Source organism: Polyergus mexicanus, unplaced genomic scaffold (genome assembly GCF_030449975.1).
Source record: "Polyergus mexicanus isolate NDT 795.1 unplaced genomic scaffold, iyPolMexi1.0 SCAF_3, whole genome shotgun sequence".
Taxonomy (NCBI): domain Eukaryota; kingdom Metazoa; phylum Arthropoda; class Insecta; order Hymenoptera; family Formicidae; genus Polyergus; species Polyergus mexicanus.
The window spans coordinates 5034738-5055731 of NW_027223323.1; the positions used below are offsets into that span (position 1 = coordinate 5034738).

Below are 20994 nucleotides of genomic sequence, written 5' to 3' on the forward strand. Positions count from 1 at the left end.
ATCTGCCCGAATTTAAGTCATTTCACTTGTGAACAGTGATGCCTCTGACAGTCGACTCTCTGACAGTTTTAACTTTTATAATCGTTGGATATTTTTAGATTAACGAAAAACTTTCGAAAATATCATTATTAAAAAAAAAAAAAAAAAGTATATCGATAAAAAACAAAAGATAAACTATTTCTTTTTATGTTAATAATTATTTAATGGAAATAAGATTTACAAAAGCATATCTAGCGAGCAACATAATTTTCACGAGAACCGTAAAAATTGCCAATCGCAGTGCACCGTTCCCGATTGCAGTCGTAACCGCTATCCTAGCATTAATCACGTGTATCGAATTTCACAGTATGTATTTATTGCCAATTTACATTGACAAAAGGTGAGACCTATTGCGTGACGACAAAGAAAAAATTCTTCGCGCCGCGCGACGTATTGAATAACATACGCGCTATTACCTAGGGGACTTGTAACTCGACACGATCAGTAAACGTCATCGGCCAACACCCGCGACAACGTACGTGATCCCGCATGTAACCATAGGTCTCATTGATCAGTCGCTAACCGTTGTTCGACATTGCGGCGTATAACGAATGCTGCGTCAACGAACGCTCCCGTTCCGCGTCGAGATTTTGCTCAATTTTCTCACGTTTATTGATTCTAGAGAGTTTCGATAAAAGAAAAAAGTTTAACTCAAATAAGAATTGAGATCGTATTTCAAATGAACAGTAAACTGAAAGTTTCTCATTTAGATTCAAAGGAGGAGCTTCCGATAAAATAATAGATTAAATATATAGTGTGTCATGAAAAGAATGATCTTGTGAAAATTGAGATCGATAGTGGAAAAAAGATTTCGACGGATAGTTGAAAAGGACAGACGAATATTTTTGATTCTTTGAAGAAATAAATCGACTTCAGGAGAATATGCGAATACTCGTATTACTCTTACTGTACCGGCACACCATATATCATGGAGTTTCTTTAATAGTCCAAGAGTACAACGTCTCATATTGCGCGAGGAATGATAATGCGAATATTCATCGTATTCTCGCGTCTTACGATTCTACTTTTTATACTGCATATCGTATTATACTTATTAATCTTCAATAGTACTAGATTATATAAGAGTCATTTCGGAGAGTACGACTCATTACTTAAAATAAGAAGGAAATTTCTACGTAAGAGAGTGTTAGCATGTGTGGTGTTAAAGCTAAAGTTGCCGAGTCGGAAATTATCGTTTCTAAGTCTATATAATACTACAATGTAAAGGAAAAGACGCCTTATAGAGTCAGAGACCTTACTAAACCTTATCTGCATACATTACTGTGCTTCAGCAATGGTTGCATACATTCTTGCAAAGTTCTATTTGCATAACAATATAGGAATACTACTTGAGTTATAAAATATGATGTTATCGTGCAATATTTTCATGGATAAACTAAAAGTTGAAATACGTGTGTCTACTAAATGTGATTTCTGCTTAAATATCGACGTCATCTTCCACTATAATATATATTGCGAAACGACCTGTGCTTTCACATTCGAGAGTCGTTTGTAGCATCGCGCGAAGCGCGCATTAAAACCACTCGGAACAATCGTATTATTGTCGAGCATTACATGACGGGAATTCGAGACCTCTATGTTGGAATCTTTTAAACTCACGCTTCCGCCTCCGTTCTGTCCTCTATTTTTTAAAAGTTACTCTATGGTCAAGTACTCGAGAGGAAGAGAATCAGAAAAAGACAGATTTGTTGCATTACTTGGAAGAAACTTTTTGCGCAGAAATTCTTTCCAGTAGAAAAGAATATGTAATAGAAGAGAATATAAATGTATATCGAACAAAATTATGAAACATACTTGAGATAAAGGAGAAAGAAGGAGAGTGCGAAGAGCCAAGAGTATATAAATACATGTTTCGAATGGAAAGAAAAATAAATAAACTTTAAACAATAGAAATTCCGAATTATATTAGCCAAGATATTCTCTTTTTAATAGGAATAGAAATTTCAGGCGATCAATGATATTTGTCAGTGTCTTATATATAAAAAAATATCGAGGAAAGATCGTAAAATCAAGTTGACGAGATTATATTGAAATCAAGCTAATCTACGACTGTAATTATATATTGCATATTGTTATATTTTTTGCAGTGATTTTTAGGAGTAAATGACAAGTGTTGTTAATAAAGTAGAAAATGAAGTATTTCTGTTCGTAAAGGCTCTTCTCGACTCAAAATTTGTCTTTTATTTTTAATCTCAATTTTCAATCAAACATCTAGTTTGATATTTTATAAGCAGAGATCTCCCTCTTTTGAGAAATTTTTATATTTAATATTTTAAATTTATATATTTATTTATCGTATATATCATTTATTTATATATTTTATATTTAATCTACTCTTTTTGCCGAAAGTTTCCCCCTCTTTTAAACCTGTTAATAAAAAAATTGTTCATTTACTGCCTATTTGAGGTATAAAGTAAGAGTTCTTTCTCTTTCTCTATATAAGTCTATTAAATCCTCTGGAATCCACAAACATGAGAAAATTAAAGTTGAAAATAGAAGCAAAATTTTGACACGGATCGAGTCTCTCTCGGTTACGATGCGAGAGTCGTCGTACACGTTGTTCTCGCGTACATGTCCACGTGTAATGGGGCTTAAACCAATTCCGCCTTGCTCTCGCGCAAAGTACTCAGGCCGGAGCCGTCTGTGCCACCCACTTAAAGCGTCGCGCGGCCGTCCGATGCACAGCGGCAAACGATCGCCGCGGCAATTCTCGGCTAATGGCACTGCGGCGACGTGGAAAGGCGATGCATCGTGCACAACATACGTACGTACGTGTAACATGCCGGAAGGACGACGACATACCGATATAAAGTCGTCTTCAAAGCGCTGCCATATGGCGCCCAATTCGCACCGGAATCGATAACGCGCGGATACGGTACAAGCAATAACTGGTCTCTCTCTCTCATTCTCTTTCTCTCTATCTCTTCCTCTAATTTGGTAATAAATCGGCAATATTTCTCCCTCCTTCTCGTCGACGTTTTCATGGTTACACGATCATGATATAAGTGCTTTTATTTATAGGAATGGCATAAATACTTCGAGTAATCTATTTTGAAATTGGAAAGATCGGAAAAGAGATGATTAGTTCGATCGCTAGTAAATTTTATCTCAAGTTTCATTTGTAGAAAAAGTTGCTTCGAGATTGTTGGTAAATTATACGTAGTAAATTTTATCTTCGAAAGCTTTTTACCGGAGTTCTCGATCGGAATCGACGCGTAAACTTTTGCGAAATCTTGTGCGAAAAATATATAATTCGCCGAGAAAAATGGTCATAAAGAAGTGAAAACAGTAGTAACACTTCTCATGGATCTTAACCAAGTGGAACGGTATAAAACATTGTCGGAATAAAATATTTATATAATGTATATATTTAACAGAAGACAGACCTCCGAGAACTTTTCATTTATTTTCATCTCTTATTAAACGCGAAGACATTGTTATTTTATTACAAATATCTATAATTTTAAATACGATTGTTCAGGAAGAATTTAATACGGGCGTGCCGGGAGAATAATAACGATTGAAGAGCAAAGGATTGAGAAGCAATATGCGTTATATCGTTAATTGCAGCGTTAATAATCTTGTATCAATAATTGACGTGATAAATTGCGGTAATGGATGAATCGCGCAGATTGAAATATACGTCAAATTGACCCATTTGTCGCGGCAATTTGCGGGAGAGTATTAATCGCGTGTCGACGATACCTTTGGATAAGCTAATGCGGATCTCTACGGGCGGAATCTTGCGAAGCAACGCGAATATGGACGTATGCGACTACGAAAATGCGTTTTCTAAATCCCCCGTGAAATATGATGTTCAAACATATACGTGCTCTTCGTATATATATTTTCCCTTTCGCAGAATACTTTTAAGTCATTCTTTCCCGTAAATGTCAGACATGTGACAGTAACGTGGAGAACGTGGATCCCTTATGTCGAATGACGCAATATTTAAAATGACTCGTAAATTATTTCGCGTTGGTACAAAACGAGACGATATGTCTCTTTCCCTCTATGAATGTATATAAATATATCTTTCTGTACCTCTCGACGTTTCTTCCGTATATTTAAACAGATCTCTCGTAAAATCTTTCTCATTACGTTTAATAATAATATATTCATTCATCACGAAATGGAAACTATTATATTACATGTATTCACTGCTCATTATTTATCTCGTCACTAATTTATCCTTTCCTCTTAATTATTCATTTAACAAGCCCGACAAGTCTGTCCACAATTAATCTTATCTAAATTTCCTATGAAATATAATCATATAAAATTCTATTCGCTCTATCGTCACTACGTCAACGTCTGCATAGACCGTTTATTAAACGATTTAACCCCGTCGTCGAGTAGGTGGTACACGGGCGTAATGACTAATAACAGACAGAGTAACGGCCGGTCGCGCTCGTCAGCGGAAAACACAGCGATTGTGATAATGCGTGACGAAAGACGATGACGTGACAGCGCCGATCACGCGAGTTTCTATTTCTGACACGCGCGCGACAAATTATACGCAACGTAATGTAAAAGAAAAACCTATAACTTTTCATCCTACACAATATATCACATACGATATACGAGAGGTAATATGATTTTTTTGCGAAGAACTTTTTGCTTTCATTCGCTTCTGTTTACGCGCATACGTATATGTATGTATGTGTATGTGCGAAATTTTTTTTCTTCCCGTTGTTTATGCTTGTCATGAAACGTGTGTATTATTAAATTAAAATTTTTAAATTGTAAAATCATTGTATATATACAATAGATATAATATAAATTTTATATATATATATATATATAATTTTTTTCTCCTATGGTATAAAGGTATAACAGAGTGTAAGTATATTCCTTTATATCACTTCGCAGGATGTGCATATCTAAGTAACGTATATACCTTTATCTCTGACACGTTTCTAAACTCAGGAAATTGTTCCTCACACGAAATCCCCGTCATTTTCAAGGAACTTCCGTAAACCTCTCACGTTTATATTTAAACCTTTCCATGCGACATACTGCAGTCTCTCGAAGAAGCTTTACAGCTTATGACATGTTAATTTTTTTATTTTAAAAAAAATATTGTGGAACTCTTTAAATAGCGTACAATTATACATTATTATTATTGTCTTAAATACTTTATGGCACTTAAGATCCTTCACTAAAAATAACAAATTACTACTACTAAGAACCGAGGTCCGGAAAGGATCCGTATAGCTCGAAATCTACACACACACATATATAAATATATAAGCCTGCTTATATTGTAATTTGCATATAAATTTAAATAAACTTTACTTTTTCTTCAAAATCTGAATTCAATCTTTTAATAAAATCTTGAAATTTGCTTAAAAAAAATTTGATAATCAGATATCGTTCCGTAGAAAGAAAGAGAGAGCATATCGATTATTTATTGAAATTAAGGATGGATCAGAGATTAATCTCTTCATACAAGGCAAAACTGTTTATCGAGTGATAAAAATCATCCGATTGACTTTCATCGACGTTCATGCTCGATGTGAGAGAACAACGATAAATGGGCGATATCTCGATTATTATCGCAGCGAATACGAGAGGCGACACTTTGATTACTGTTTCGACACCAGACGCGGACTCGAGTCTTTCCCGCCGCGTGACGTATCAGGGTGTAGAGTATTATCGTTCGAAAGGCGATATCTCGCAGATGTTTACGAGAGTGGCTTCGTCAAGCGGGCTTGGGTGCTTGACCCAAATCGACAGGCACTTGGAGTTGCCCACGAGTCGACTACGAATTGCGCCGACAGAATCCACGTTCGAATGGCCGGCTGTTTATTTCACTTGCCCCCTTTTTCGCGAGCGTCCGAGACGTTCTCGATGCGATAAATCCCGGAGTGAGGGCAATAGAAAGCTCGCATTGTACCAGGATGCCCGTTCGACCAATCGCGCAAATTTTCAGCGGTAGATAATGGAGTCTGAGAGGTAAAAAGAATGGCCGTTGTTCGACAGTCGAGGAATGAATAGTTCTCGAGCCGTCAGCGATTGAAAATTACGACTGGGCGAATAAAACCTCAATAGCGAAGACTACGAAATGAATGGAATCTTAATCTTAAAGATTTTAACTACAAATAAATAAGAAATTCAGCATAGAAAAAAACTACAAAAAATTGTAAAGAGGAAAGATTTATTATATGTTATAAGAAAGGGATTGGTAATTTTAAAAATATTATGTTTCTGTATATATTATATAGACGGAAATAATAATTTTTTTCTTATTAAGCTTTTCCTTCCGCGCGCGTATGCGCTAAAGGAAAATTAAATCTTAAGTTTCTCGAAGAATCTAAATGTGAATTACGTTGTCCGGAACACCTTTGTAGAGGAAACAACTGGAGCGAGACAATTACGACTTTAGCGAATTGGAGGGGGAGAAGTACCTAATTATCGTAAATTGCTTCGTGGTATCCGTTTTCTGACCCGTAACGCTAAGTTTTGATAATAAACACTGTCAGGAAACGAAATTACAATCTTAGTTTTCGCAAAATCTCCGCGAAATACATGTATATGTAATGTTAAAAAACATCTATCATTTTTTGATGATCTACTATTCGGTTGATGAATCAAAAGAGGAGCACATGTGCGAGTGCTAGATAATCCATGGCGTAGAATGAAGAAATGAAGCATCGGAGACGTACCGATGGTAATCTTCTTAATTTCGTAACCTCCGTCAGCTGTTTCTAAGATTGCCTCTCGACGGATCGAGAGAGAACAGAAGAGGAATAGCGAGGACCGATGATTCCGTCGAAATATCTTACAATACCAATGGCGTACGCGTGTCACGTATTATTTATTTTCTCGTTGCAATTACGATCGGCACCGCCGATATTTTGTCACAATCAAGGAAGCAAAATTATCCATTTGAATGCAAGGAAAAAAATCGCCAGCTAAATTACATGTGTTCGATAACACGGAATAAGGGATAATTTTTCAGATATAGGAAAAGTTGCGGTATATCGTATGTTTTTATATCTAACAAAATGGGCCTTGGCCATCCGCGAAGAAATCGCTGCGCCTCGCTGCGTCTCGAGGGTGGAGTTTCTTTCGAGAGGGATATTCTTCCTCTCGTTCCGCCGCATTCAACTTTAAAGGCGTTTTTCTCGAAAACTCGATTCCGCCGAGTACGCCATTGGTATTCCGAGGGGGCTATCCGGTTATCCTCGTCCCTCCGGCCTTTATCCGGGAAGCGTCCGGTATCTCTCTCTCTCTCTCTCTCTCTCTATCGTCAATCCGAGTTCGGAAGTACCAAGTCGCCGCCGCGCGCACACGCTCCTTGTCCGGCCAATAACGACGACGAGACCCCTCGTTGCGCCTCTTCATCCGCGACCGGTCGTGCGGAGAGGGAAGTATCCACTTGTCCTGTCACCCCAGCATTAGCCGCGTCGCCCCGCCGCTATCGTTCGCATGAAAATAAACAATCGCGCTGTTCAAGTCGTGCCGGAGCTGTGAGATACGAGAATCCTCCTTTCGCCTCCTTTCTCTTTTTCTCTCTCTCTCCCATTCCTCCTTATTCTTATCTCGCGTATCTTCTTTCTTTTTCGTTTCTATTGTTTATAATATGTTAAATATGTTCATATAATGCATGCGTATTCTCCTCTATACAATTAAAATTTAGATAAAACAGCACTATTCATACGCAATACGGATGTATCGCGAGAAATGTCGAAACGATAAATCTTAAATATCGTAATTTTGTCAATAGTATATTGAAATTACGGAGCGATGCTATTGAATCTTTGTGTGTCGTGATTTTCGGAGGGTTCTTTAATAAATAATCTTTCTCTGCATTCGTTTTCGGTCTACTCTCTCCCTTCGTTTTGCCACCTCTCAATACGACGTCTGCCATCGACAGGATTATGCTATCTGGTGCTGACTCGCGGAAACTCGGCTATCAAATACGAAATTGCATTTACTCTCAGGCACTCACGGTACCGCATCGTCGGACCAGCAATCCGCGCATCGCCCACGATGTCGACGTGACGATCGAGCTGTCGTAAAATTAAATGAAGCGATCGAAATACCGTTTCCCCTCCTTTGTGCTCCCTCGTCTCAACCGCAATGTGCCGTACATAAGTTTTGTCGTCGACTATTTCCCCAACGGTTGAGAAACGAGTAAAAGCTCGTGCTTGGTGTAGAGACGTTCAACACTCGCTGTAAAATGACAACTAAACGACCGTATTAAATAACGGAGAGAAAATTCTGAAATAACGCCGCTGTCTTTGTCAATGATTTTCGAAGGAAATATTTCTGTCCTTCAACAATTGCGGCTTGGCAAATTTGAATTTTAAACACGCGTAATTGTTCATGCTTCTTCCGCTTTGATAAGATAAATAATAAACATACGGATATTATTATATTTCTTTAAGATAACTAATAAGTAAACATAAAGTTACATTAAAAGGGAATTCCCGATGACGACAAAAATATGATGTTGTAATGAAGGAGAGAAATATTAGCTGAGAGAGGAAGTTACAGTATAAATCGGCGAGCGAGAAATCATTGCGATTCTAACGGGAAATTAATACATTTCGCTCGCAGTCCGTATTTCTTCCTTACGACGCCCGTTATGAATATAAAGCTAGCGAGAGGAATCCTCGTCGACGACGACACGGACGTCGGCGACGAGGACGAGTGCGTCGAGCTATATACGGTGTAACGAACGAGTCTTTCCTCCCGAGCGGAATACAAACTGCGCATTGACTCCATCCCATCGTCCCCTTACCGCCCCTAACTCACCAGTCTCCAACCTCACTCCCCATCCCCTCTTTCCCCCTCGGCACGTGCAGACATATTCGCGGGGGCTGGATTCGGATTCGCCCCCGAAACGAGAGTCTACTTCAGCGCGGCGAACGTGCCCGCCGATATATATATACGTATACCCAATCCCTTCGTTATCCCCTCGCGCTCCTCTCGATCATCCCTCGCGTAACCCCGTTCTCATCGCGCGTATCTCTAGCCCCCTGCGAGAGGCAAGTTCCCTCGCGAGCGAGCGCGCGGAAGCGCGCGGACAGGTCGTCACCGACTGCGCGCCTGCTTCCTGGCGGGAGAAAAAAACGCGCGCGACATGATACCCGCACCCCAACTCGATGACCAACGTGCCGTGAAGAGGGCATCGGCCGCGATAATTTTTTAATCGCGCGGCGCATGTTGGTTTTTATTGCATCGGTTTATTCCTCGCTCTTGAATTCACTTTACAGGTCAACTCAATTTTTTATTATATTCATCTGACGAAAAGTATACATATATATTTATATTTAGCGATACAAATGGAATCGCGCGTCTTCTCACATACGGCGCGACAAACAAGAAAATATTTATCTCTTCCCGTATCTTTTTCTCAATTTCTATTGTACAAGCGCAATGGAATCCCAATCTCCGCTGTGTAATCCAGTGCGGATTTTAGAATCTAAAAGAGACGGAAAAATCAAAAAATACCCGCGTAGTAGCAAAAGGCTAGAGATAAGAAAGCAGAAAGCAAGAGATGGGAATTAATGGGAGAGCATCGAGGAATTCCACGTTCGCTGGCTGTTTCCCATCCAAGGAGCCGTGTACGAGACGTTTCGGAAATCCAGAGATTAGGTGCTACGAACGGTAAGAGGATAACTCTTGGAGCAATTTGTCCGTACTTGAGACTCGCTGTCTTTGGTTGGTCCGCGAGATAAAAGAAGGAAGATGAGAGAGCATTAAGTGTAAGCAAGTGCAACGCGCAACGGCAGCGACAGCTAGTATAAGAAATATTTATATCGGCGTCAGGCGGGATGTTCTTGTACCCGCGGAATGATGTACCGATCGTGCCGTGCCCGATGTCTGGGAAAATGAGAAACGAGTCGTCGGCTCGAAGGGTCCCTCGAGTGAATTCGGGACGACGGTGATAGGAGATTGGAATGCGACGCGTGCAGTGCATCGAAACGCTACAGCAACTTTCAGACGCGGTGCTTTCTCTTCGCTTTGATGTGGGACTCGATGGTTACGATCGTAAAGGATGTTCGTTCCAACAAAGACTTATTCCGACGATAGTCGTGTCAATTAACAGGCCTCATCGTGTAGATTGAAATTTCTTCATCCTTTGTCGATTTAAAAGCGGCGAATACTTTTAATATTTAGCACACACGCACACACACAACTAATATTTAATAAATTTTAGAGTAATTATCGAATTACGTAAATGCCTTTTCTCTTTAATTTTTATATGATATTTTGAAATTATAACAGCCTTTCTCCAAAAATAGCATGCCATATATATCTACATCTATTATTTATTTTCTTTTTATACTTTTATATTTTTTCGTTATTTTTTAATATTTTTTAATATATCAACTAAAAATGTGTATTTCCCTTAAAAAATTATCTTTCCAACACTTTCAAATATCTGTTTATACATATTTTTTTCCTTTGGAATGTTACGTTGCTACGTCGTATAATTTTCCTTTTAATTCAGGCACACCTACGTTTAATTAATAAGCGGAAGCGGATAATCGCGCGAAACATTCCGCGTACACAGAGCGACCTAACATCCATTGATAACGATTACCGCAGATATTCGTACAAAGAACGGAATCGTTCGTTCATATCGTATCGTATCGATTCGCCTCTTGCGACGATTGCCTCGCACACGCCGTCCGGCCGGCATTCGATTCGATTTAGCGAGCGTGCACGAAACGAGCGCGCTCCAGGATGTAGTCTATAATCGCTTCCTCTGCCTAGCCAGCTGATTGGGTAGGCCGAGGGGTCGCTCTCGTTGTACGTATCCGTCGCGCGTGCACACAACGACTGGGACACAATCGATTCCGTCGATCAATGTTCCCTAATACAGTGTTTGGTAATTGCCGCTAGCCGGATAGCGTTGGCGCAACCTCAGACGGAACAAACATCCGACCGATAATCTTGGATAGCTGCCCAGATTTCGAGATACTCGTTAATACCGTTGTTATGGAATGTTGTAGAGAGATACGGAGATTTCAGATTGAAGCAGATTAATGAACCGTATAATAGAGAAACGATCTTATTAAACCGCAAAGTATAGAACGTTCTACATTACCCTGGTACAAGTAAAAATAATATGTAAGTCAAAGTAAAAGGTAAAAGTATAAACCTCTTTTGCCTCCTTAAGTAATAAAATATTATATGTCTGCCGAGGACTTCGCTATCGTGTAAGGCTATCGTGCACGCTCACGCGCGTCGCATCAATAACAATTTCGCTATACCATAGATTTATACGCTTGAATTAAACGAACGCCCGAGGCCTTAGAAAGATAAGGACCTAGTACAAGAAGACCCTCGTGTTTGCGAATTAAACGAATGAAATCTATGCATGTCCGAGGAAATTTTACACGAGAGCGATAGATACGAATGTGGAGAACGTTGCACGTAAATTCACACGATCCTAGCTCAAGTATCGCACTCTACCTCTAATAGTTACTAAGGGACGAGAATCGGGAAAGAATATTACCTTGTCGCGAAGCATGACAAACCAATCGTCCGTAAGCAACAGATACGCTTAAAATCGAATGGAAAAAAATATCGTAAAGGTAGAAGGAGAAAATTTTTTTACCCATGCATTTTTTAAACTCGAGAATGAGAAGATGAAAAGTATTCCATTATTGGATTTACAAACGGCAAGAAATTTTGAAATTCAATGTGTACCGAATTGCATATTTTAATACATTAAAATTTAATTGTGTATCGTAATTGACAAAACTTTAATTGCCCAAATAGCGAGGTACATAAACGCGATGAAAAATATTACAAATAGCGATATTAAAAATTTTTAAAAAAATTTCAGTTTATGTTATGAACAAGATAAATGTATTATAACGTTATAAAACTGAAAGGAAAAGAGAGAGAAGAGAGAGAGAGAGAGAGAGAGAGAGATTCCAAATTAACTCCGCGCTACGAACGTTTGCGACCCTCCAACGCTCAAAGATTGTCTAAACAAATATCAATTTCGAAACATCCATTACTCTCACGAAGATAGTACGCGAGCTTAATTTTATCCTTCGCTAGACGTCGTTTCGAGTCGCATGAGAAATGTAAACATAAAACTAAAGATACAAGATCACCGAATAAAAATTTTTATGTATCGCTTACAAAAATTGAATTAAGATATAATTATATACAAGTACGCGAATGTAAATTCTTGTACTGAAGACCGGCATCTTAACGAAAATGTCTCGTCTCGCGTCAATTTGATTTATATTTTAGATTTAGAAGATCCTGTATGTACAAAGAGAATAAAAACACTATAATTCTTTCTCTCTCTCTTTCTTTCGATAAAACTAGCGAGGTAAAACCGAGACCCTGTTCCTTATTTAGAACCTGTACGATCGAAGTTGAAACTATACAGGGACTATAAGCGGTTGTATACATTTCTAATTCATCGCGTCGTTCCATATCGAGATAACACGGATGACGGAGGAAGATAAACTGACAATATTTCTATCGAATTATTGAACACGATTATTGGATACGATTTACATAATGAGTTTTTTTTTTAATAAAACACAAAATGTGGAGAAGAGACTCTTATTTGCTGACTTCTCATTTAATTATTCTAAACGGTGACGAGATATTGAGATAGTCCACGAACTAAATAATACCAACTCTATATATATTAGCAGAATTTCTCGATATCTTTCTTTGTAATTTCAGAAAAGATATCAACGCATAAAATTTTTCCGAATCGAAATTTTGCTTCTTTATAACCTCAATTTTCTTATGTTTATGGATTCGAGAAGATTTCGATAGATTTAGTTTATATAAGAATTAAATCATGCTTTATATCTCGAATGAACGATACGCGAATAGTTCTTGATTAAAGATTTAAAAGAGATTTTATTTCTGATTGCTTAAAGTGTCAAGATAGATTTCCAATTGAAAACTGAGATTAAAAGTATGAGAAAAATTTTGATTCGAATTATAATACAAAATAAGCCGTTTGAAGACGTAAATACATTGGGATATTTTTAATTTAGAAAAGTTGATCTCACTCTCTCTCTCTCTCTTTCTCCCCTTACGTTTGCAAGTACGCAGTATTTCTAGTTGATTTTCCGAACAAACAGTAGGAAGTAAAATTCTTTGCATTAACATTTTAATTTTTACCTTTACATTGAAATTCTTTTCACGATAAAGCGTTTATTAAAACACGAGACGCTTTTAACGAAAGAATAAAAAAATGTATTCTGGAACAAAAAAATTTTTTAACTAAAATTACATAGATATATACATATAAAGAGCTCCTTCTTGTTTTGTTTGATAAAAACTCGTTTATCGTAAAAAAACGCGCGTATATTATAAGCTTGTCAAAAGTAAAAAAGTTCTCGTTATTGTTTATTATTAAGTCTTTCGTGTAATAAAAATAATTACGAAATCATCATTGACTTACAATCTTTACGAAATACGAATAATTTTCGAACTTACTTGTAAAAAGGTTGACTCATATTCTTCCTCGCGATATATGGAAACTCGATATGAGAGAGAGGGGGTGAGAGAGAGAGAGGACAATTTTACGAGGATATTGTATGGACGATAATATGCGGACAATAAAAGACACCCGAGACATTCATCGATGAAATATAGGCGAACGCATCAGCATTCGCAGCTCGGCAGCGACCAGGACGAAAAACAATCTCCCCGATGTTAAAGCCGTTTACGCGCGTACGAAAGCGAAATACTCCGGTTTGTAATCCGAGTGGATAATGGACATCGAGCGCGGAGAAAAAAAGAGAGGGAGAAGAGAGAGAAAGAAAAAAATAGTGAAGAGGAAAGAGATCCATACCTTGTCTCTCTCGCTGCCGGATCCCATCCGTGGAGGGTGGGTGGCGATGGTGGTGGTTAGAGGTGGCGAGCGCGCAGCCAAGAGCCAAGAGAATGAAACGCGGGGAGGTGAATCAGTGCGAGTGGAAGTGGCCGTTAGGTTCCTACGTCCTACACGCGCACCATCCGACGTGCCCGGTGGTGAAGTAGCGTAGCGAGACGAGAGTCGCGCGGCGCGGCGCGGCGACGCGAAGAGCGCCGAATATTGCCGAACGTTGCCGAAGCGACGAACCCTCTGCTCGCGGCGTAGCGTCGCCCCACCACATCCAGTCGTACCGCGAATGTCACACCGTGTGTTACGTATGTGCGTCGTCCCGTGCGTCTCTCCCTCGTAACGACGACGTGTAAAACGAGGGCCGGAGAATACGAAACACGTTCCTCGCGCTACGCGGCGCTCGTCGGCGTCTCGTTCTCACGCGCTCTCTCTCTCTCTCTCTCTCTTTCTCTTTCTCTTTTCATCCCCGCCGTGAAGTTTGTCTTTCGTCGAAGCTTTCTTCGAGAAGCGGCCAGCGATCGCCGAGAAGTTTGGCGCCGTCGGTGGACGGCGGCGCGTTTTCTTCCGTTCGATTTGTTCCGCATCCGCGAAGGAAGGAAAGAGCGACGGTAAATTAGGGGTGAAGGAGAGGCGAAGCGTATGTTGCGTTCGCGTTTGACGAAGCAAGCGGACACGAGACGACGATCGACGCCCCGCCGTCACCGGCCGATGTGTGGAAAGTGTGCGAGTCGACGAAAACTCGAGTACGCGACGGCACCGGCAACGAACGTACCGTACTGAACGTTGCCGTTGAACGGCGCGAGAGAAGGCGCGTCGGTTTCAATTCGGGACACGCGCGCCGATCATCGTCCCGTCGTTGCTTATCGCGAGTAGTCGAGATCGGAAGCATCGAGGTCCCGAATAGAGTCGGCATAATAAACAGAAGCGGGTGGGGGAGGGAGCGCGATAACGGGGCGAGTGGTCGCGCGAGGATGCATTCCAGATGGACGATGACGCCGCGACGTCTGTAACGGTCTCGCCGTCGCCGGGTATATATTATTATAATTATTGTCGTCGTATCGTCTCATCGTTCGTCTTTCTCACCGCGCGAATCATCGACGGCGCCGCATCGACGAGCGTCGCGCGGGTTATGACGCGCCGCGCCGCTTAGGGACGCTTGTCAAGCGCGTACCGGCAGAGAGATTCGCGAGTGCGTGTGTGCGTGCGTGCGTGCGCGACAACGGCGACGACGATGAAGACCGATCCGTCGGCCGAATCCTGGTCGACGGTCCCGGGCAAGGGATCGTCGTCCTGCCTGGAGGCGTCGATGCCGCGAAAGTTTCGCGACGAGGCCCGACGCGCGGGAGCCGCGGGCCTCAATTGGGCCATGTGTGCCCTCTGCCTCGCCAGCCTCACCGTGTCCGGCGTGCTCTTCTACCGCGAGCTCCGTCTCGAGTCCAGGATCGCCAGTCTGGAAGCGCACTGCCTGCGCGTCGAGGAGTCATCGTCGCCGGTGGACGTCCTGGTGCGGAGGCTCAAGTCGGAGGTGCAGGAGCAACTGCGACAGACGCAACGATACGCCCCGACTGATGAGATCTTCAGGCCCAAGCGCGAAGTCTCCGATGCGCGATGCAATTGTCCCGCGGGTAAGTCATATCCTTGTCTCGAACATGGTTTGCCTACGACGTGCGTCTTGTGTCCTTGTTAACACTTTACTGCTGGTAATGTGGCTCCGAGATATATCGTCGTATTGGCAAATGCGTATACAGATTTCATTCAATATTCTCGTTATTTCTTCGTGAAAATAATTATCGATGCTTATAGAGGAAGAAAAAATTTCAGTCGCCGTGTGCTGTGAATTATTATAGTATATACGTAATATAAAGAATCACTAGGAATTACAAAGATATTAATATAAATGTAACGTTAATATTTCTAATCGATAGATTATTTTTTAACGAAAATAATTACAAATATAATGATCGAATTCGGATTGTTATAATACCGTGGAACGCGTAAATACATGTGTTACTAAAAGCATATAATTTCGAAATTATACGTTACTTAATTATAATATATTGAAGCATATATTGTGAAATAATTAATTTAAACATATATGTGTACAAAAAATATATAATTTTAAACCAGTAGCTCTCTTTTCAGCAGAATAATAATAAATATTTATAATCCGCATTTTGATATTATACTGTGAACGTGAATAATATTATAATATCTCCATTCGGATACACGTGAAAACATATGCGAATTGACATTCCGGTAAAGTGCTAATTTCTAAGGACGGTCGTATTTTAAAGGTAATGTACGGCCAAGATTCCAAAATCGAGGAAGCATCTGGACTTTTGTCGTTTTAGCAAACGTAAATGTCCTGGAACGAATTCTTCTTTGTAACGCAAAGACCATGTGTCTTACGAATTGTCTTACAAAGGAAGTAAGCGGTAACAAATTTTACGAAACCGTAAGTTTGATTTTCTTACGAGAAATCTAAAGCGCAACCATCGAGAGTTCTCACTTCTCTTTTTCAGTCAAAAAAAAGGCCTCTACTTATAATAACCTCGTAAAGAGATTGTAAAAAGATAAATCGAAGAAAGGATAGACGACTCGTAAATTTCATGCTTTTTCTACTATTAATTGATAGTCCTATTTAAACGTGACGAGACTGATTATACAATAATAATAAGTGCAACCATTTTTTTCTTTCTTTTTTTTTTTTTACTTGTATGAAACGAATGAACTCTTAATTTGCTTCGAAATTTTCGCGTTATCTCTCTCTTTAATAGTTTTAAAGTTATCATAACAAAAAACATTTATAATACGATCCGAATCAAATCGGAATATTGGAAAAGTGTTTAGCTGTCAATTTACTGCAAATCTTGCAATTAGCGGATTGTAAAAATATTCTAATGTCCTCTAATATCATCGTGTGTGCATTTACATTTTTATGACAAGGGTAAATTCGTAATTCTATTTCGTCAATTCGACATCGCTTGCGTACAAAGCGTGGTGTTGCGCTACTTTCCGTTGTATATCTTTTGTTTGAAACTCTATTTTACTAATGTAAGTGATTTTCCAGAAATTCTATAGTTTTTCTCTCTCTCTCTCTCTCTCTCTCTCTCTCTCTCTCTCTCTCTCTCTTCGTGACAAAACAAAGTTAGCAAAAGGGCGAAACGCAAAAGCGTCAGAAAAAATTGTGAGTCGTGGTCTCGGAACGCAATGCAAAAAAATCGTGAGAGATCGCGCCGGCTAAATCTCGTTTCTGGCGATGGTTAGGGACGGTTTCGGATTAAGCTCTCGCGTCATTCCGATCGGGCGCCGAGCAAATGTCATCGTGCACTTTCAATAGAATACGACGACGAGGACGAGGCGCTCCTTCTCTCTCAGCGCTCTTATCTCGCCCGTCAACATTCCATCCGCGTGAGCCGAAGATCGCGATATACAGATGCATCTCATGATCGTCGTTGATCGACTAATACAACACGAGAGAGATCGTTTGCGTGTCGACTTGGTGAAATCGATGTGGCTTTGTGCGCGAGGCTCTTCCTGTCGTTAAGACAGATGCGCGATTGCTTCATTGCAGCTTTCATCGAGTCTTCATAGTTCGATAGCTGTTACGGTAATCACGATAATCCTACATATGTGTTAGTTAAACGCGAGAGAGTATTGCGACGACGAAAAAATGCAGCGAGAATGTCTATTTATTTTGTTTTATATATATGTCTAATCCTATTGTTTATTTTATTATAAATGCCTGCATTTTTGCGATTGATGTTTACGCGTATTATGAATATTCGACAGCAAAGAATTAATTAGTGCACGAATAAAATGTTGAAATAAAATATTTCGAATATTTTTATCATTATAAAAATAAAATATTTTTCGACAATAGCGTCATATGTGTATTTTTTCATAGGATAATTTAAGAAAATATTCGAATAATAAATATACGTGAAAATATACATGTATTGTGAAATTAATAACGCAAAGAGGCCACACTTCTTTTCATCGGAACGATGTCATTTTACAACAAACGAACGAGAAAATTTCCACTTTAAGACCGGAACTTGCAGCTATCGAACTCGCAGTGGTTTTACGAGCAATAAATGCTCGTTTTTAATAAGGGGGTGTGTCTATATGGAGCATAGCTACGAGCATCGTTAAGGGCAACTTTACGATGGCCGATGCGATTTGCTCTTCTTGCGAAATCTCGATTTTGAAAAACCGCGAAAATATTGACCTCCATCTCCGCCGGTCCTTTCGCAATCGCGCGCGAAAAAGGAGTAAGTAGTTAGCTCGCTAATTGCAATAATTACTCCATTGTCGGACGCTGCCGGAGTCCGAGGTGGAAACTATTTTCCGGCAAAGTAACGGCGGGGACGGAAACGGAAGCGCGTATACAAGGGAAACGCTGCCCGGTCGGATTAATTCCGAGCCTCGCTCCTGTACTCGTAGTCCCGCCGCTATCTCGTCGTCTCTTATCTCCTTTTTTTTTTTTTTTTGGTTCTGTCGGTAGCCGTACCTTTTCCTTATCGCGCGTCCTCGGCGCGACAGGCAACAAAGGGCCGGGAGAGAGAGAGAGAGAGAAAGAGAGAAAGCCGAACTCTGTTCTCGTTGACTCTCGCGACGGCGTCCCGAAATTGAGACGTGCGAGCTGACGCACCGGCATCATAAATCTTTTGCCCTCCCTAGCGTAGCTTCGGCGAGGGCGGCCGTATCTATCGCGTCCCTCGCGCTCGTCAGTCCTCTCTCCCCTTTTCCTGGTTTCGGTCGGCTCTGTCTACGTGGAACTTGTACGGGTAGATTTGCGCGCTTCCACTATCGCGAATACCCACGCGCGCGCGAAACGGGCGAGATCAACCAACTTCGACGAGCTTCGGGGAAAAAAAAAATTTCTTGCAACGAAGATTTTTGATTTACGATATATCTTATTCGCGCGCGAAATGCAAGAAATTTCGACGCGTCATGATTGGCGGATACCTAATATTATATACCTGAAACGCGAACCTTTTATTATTGGAAATTTTCTTCGCGTAGAAACGTAATATAGATGGCGTAAAATATCGCGCGTGGAATTCCGTACAAATTCTGTTATTGAAATTTCATCGTGCTTTACGATCGAACGATATTGTTAAAATGGCGTAATCGGAAAATTTGGGAAATATAGTGAGACGCAAGTATCATTAACTATCCTTGGCGAGTTTCAATTTTATATAACAGAAGTAATAGCTGGTCAAATACGAACTTTTGCCATCGAGGCTTTTCGGAGCACACTTATCGCCGATTCCACTCTGCCGTTGTTGCCCGCTTACTTATGTACTATACTATCGCGGAGTGAACGGCGTAACGCGATTGGCCGTGTGACAAACGATGCGCGGTAGGACCATCGCGATCGAATCGTCAAGAACGATTGGGTTCAAGGGGGACGTATCTCTCTGAAAAGGATACGTCGGTAAGAAACGACGCCGCATACTTCTCTCGTTATATCCGAGCGTTTTTCCACGCCTCGGGGAAATCGATGAACGTCCGAGGACTTCTCGTCTCTCTTTCTCTTTCCCCTTCAACGCGATGGTACGCATAGTCGGGGAGATTTGCCGTTAATTCGCGCCATTTGAAATCGAATCGAAAGCTATTCCACAGATAGATTATCTTCGTATGCAGTTCGTACGCTCGAAAGAACGTTGAATAGGAGAGAATAGAATCGTTACAGCGAACACTCTTTGTCCCGCTCGACACAGTAATGGAGCAATCATGTTGCATCTTGGAGAGAATTTTGATTTCTGAATTCGTCGCGGAAAAGAGGAATATTCTTTATAAATCGGGATCGTGCAAAATTTATTTTCTGTCAAGAATCGATACGACCCATTAAGGGCAAATGATGTACAAAAGATTGGAGTGAAAGGCAGAATTTGCGTGGGTGCAATAATCTTTTTGACAATTAAACGCACAAGAGATTCCATTATATATGAAAGTGTTGATAAATATTGAATTCAACATATATCGTCGAGACGAAATTGGACGTCAATCTCTATGTTTTGTGATTATTTTTATTTTTGATATTAAATTAATCCTTGATTTTTTTTTTTTTTTTTTTTTTTTTTTTTGTAGTCGGACATTTTGCTACAATTTTATAAAAATAATCTACTTGGATTAATTTAAGAAAAGGAACGACAGAAAGGAAAAAATTATGAAAGTAATGTTATCTTATCAAAATCTTGAAAACTTTAGTATCTTATAATGGAAAAGTTATCAATATTTTATTGTTAAAACAACCATCACCCTTCTCTTAATTTATCCTGCGATATATGAAATCTAGACAAGATATTTTCGATCTTTAAAATACCGTAAATGTATTCACACACATAGACGAGGGCCGATATATAATATGTATCTCGAACATTAGAATTTCCCGTAACATATACGTTGCATAATCGATGCGCGATGTCGTACATCGCGTGACATGTCACGGCCGAAGTGGAGCGACGAGATCTACGGGGTTGCACGTGGAAAGATCAAGGTCGATTAGCCGATCGCTCGTTCTCGGATGTCCCGAGAAATTGATGGTCGTTCGCAAACTACGTCGATGAAACGCCTACTCCAGCTCATGCATGCGCTTCTAGTCTCTCTCTCTCTCTCTCTCTCTCTCTCTCTCTCTCTCCCTCCCTCCCTCCCTCCCTCCCTCCCTCTCTTCACTTTCAACGAAATTGCCATCTACCTCGGTAGATGAACGGAAAAGGGGGAGGATGATGCATTGTCCCAGCAGCATACAGGTAGCGTACACTAGGCAGCCACCAGGAATATGGACGTCTTCCTACACCTCTCTCCCTCTCTCTTTCTCTCTCTTACCCTAATAGAAATTAAACTTGCAGTATCTCGCTGACCGGAGATCTTCGGACCATTTATCATAGAAAAGGCAAGGTGAAATTATGTTTCCCTCAGGAAGGAGAAGGTGAAGCGCGAGTTAAACTCCCCCATTGTATCTTACGAATATAAAACAACGTAAAGTCGTACACTCGTCCGGTATAAATAAGGCAAATATCCGGCATATATAATTACATAAAAAGCGTATGGTATTACAATGATAAACGAGATGGAATTCGCGCCAA

General features: G+C 40.3%; 1 protein-coding gene and 1 pseudogene across 15 annotated transcripts in view; one reads left to right on the plus strand and one right to left on the minus strand.

Moving 5' to 3' along the window:
- LOC138944904 (uncharacterized) overlaps positions 1-14810 on the minus strand; it is a 32294-nt pseudogene extending 17484 nt beyond the window's left edge.
- LOC138944987 (collagen alpha chain CG42342) overlaps positions 14118-20994 on the plus strand; it is a 135069-nt gene continuing 128192 nt past the window's right edge. For 10 of the 15 annotated variants that reach the window (XM_070316118.1, XM_070316114.1, XM_070316120.1 and 7 more), the window contains exon 1: positions 14120-15522. In XM_070316118.1, the coding sequence (XP_070172219.1) occupies positions 15129-15522 (394 nt within the window). In that variant the 5' untranslated portion in view covers positions 14120-15128. Of the gene's footprint in view, positions 15523-20994 lie in introns of all 15 variants that reach the window. The other 5 variants (XM_070316113.1, XM_070316123.1, XM_070316124.1 and 2 more) reach the window with 3 other exon arrangements.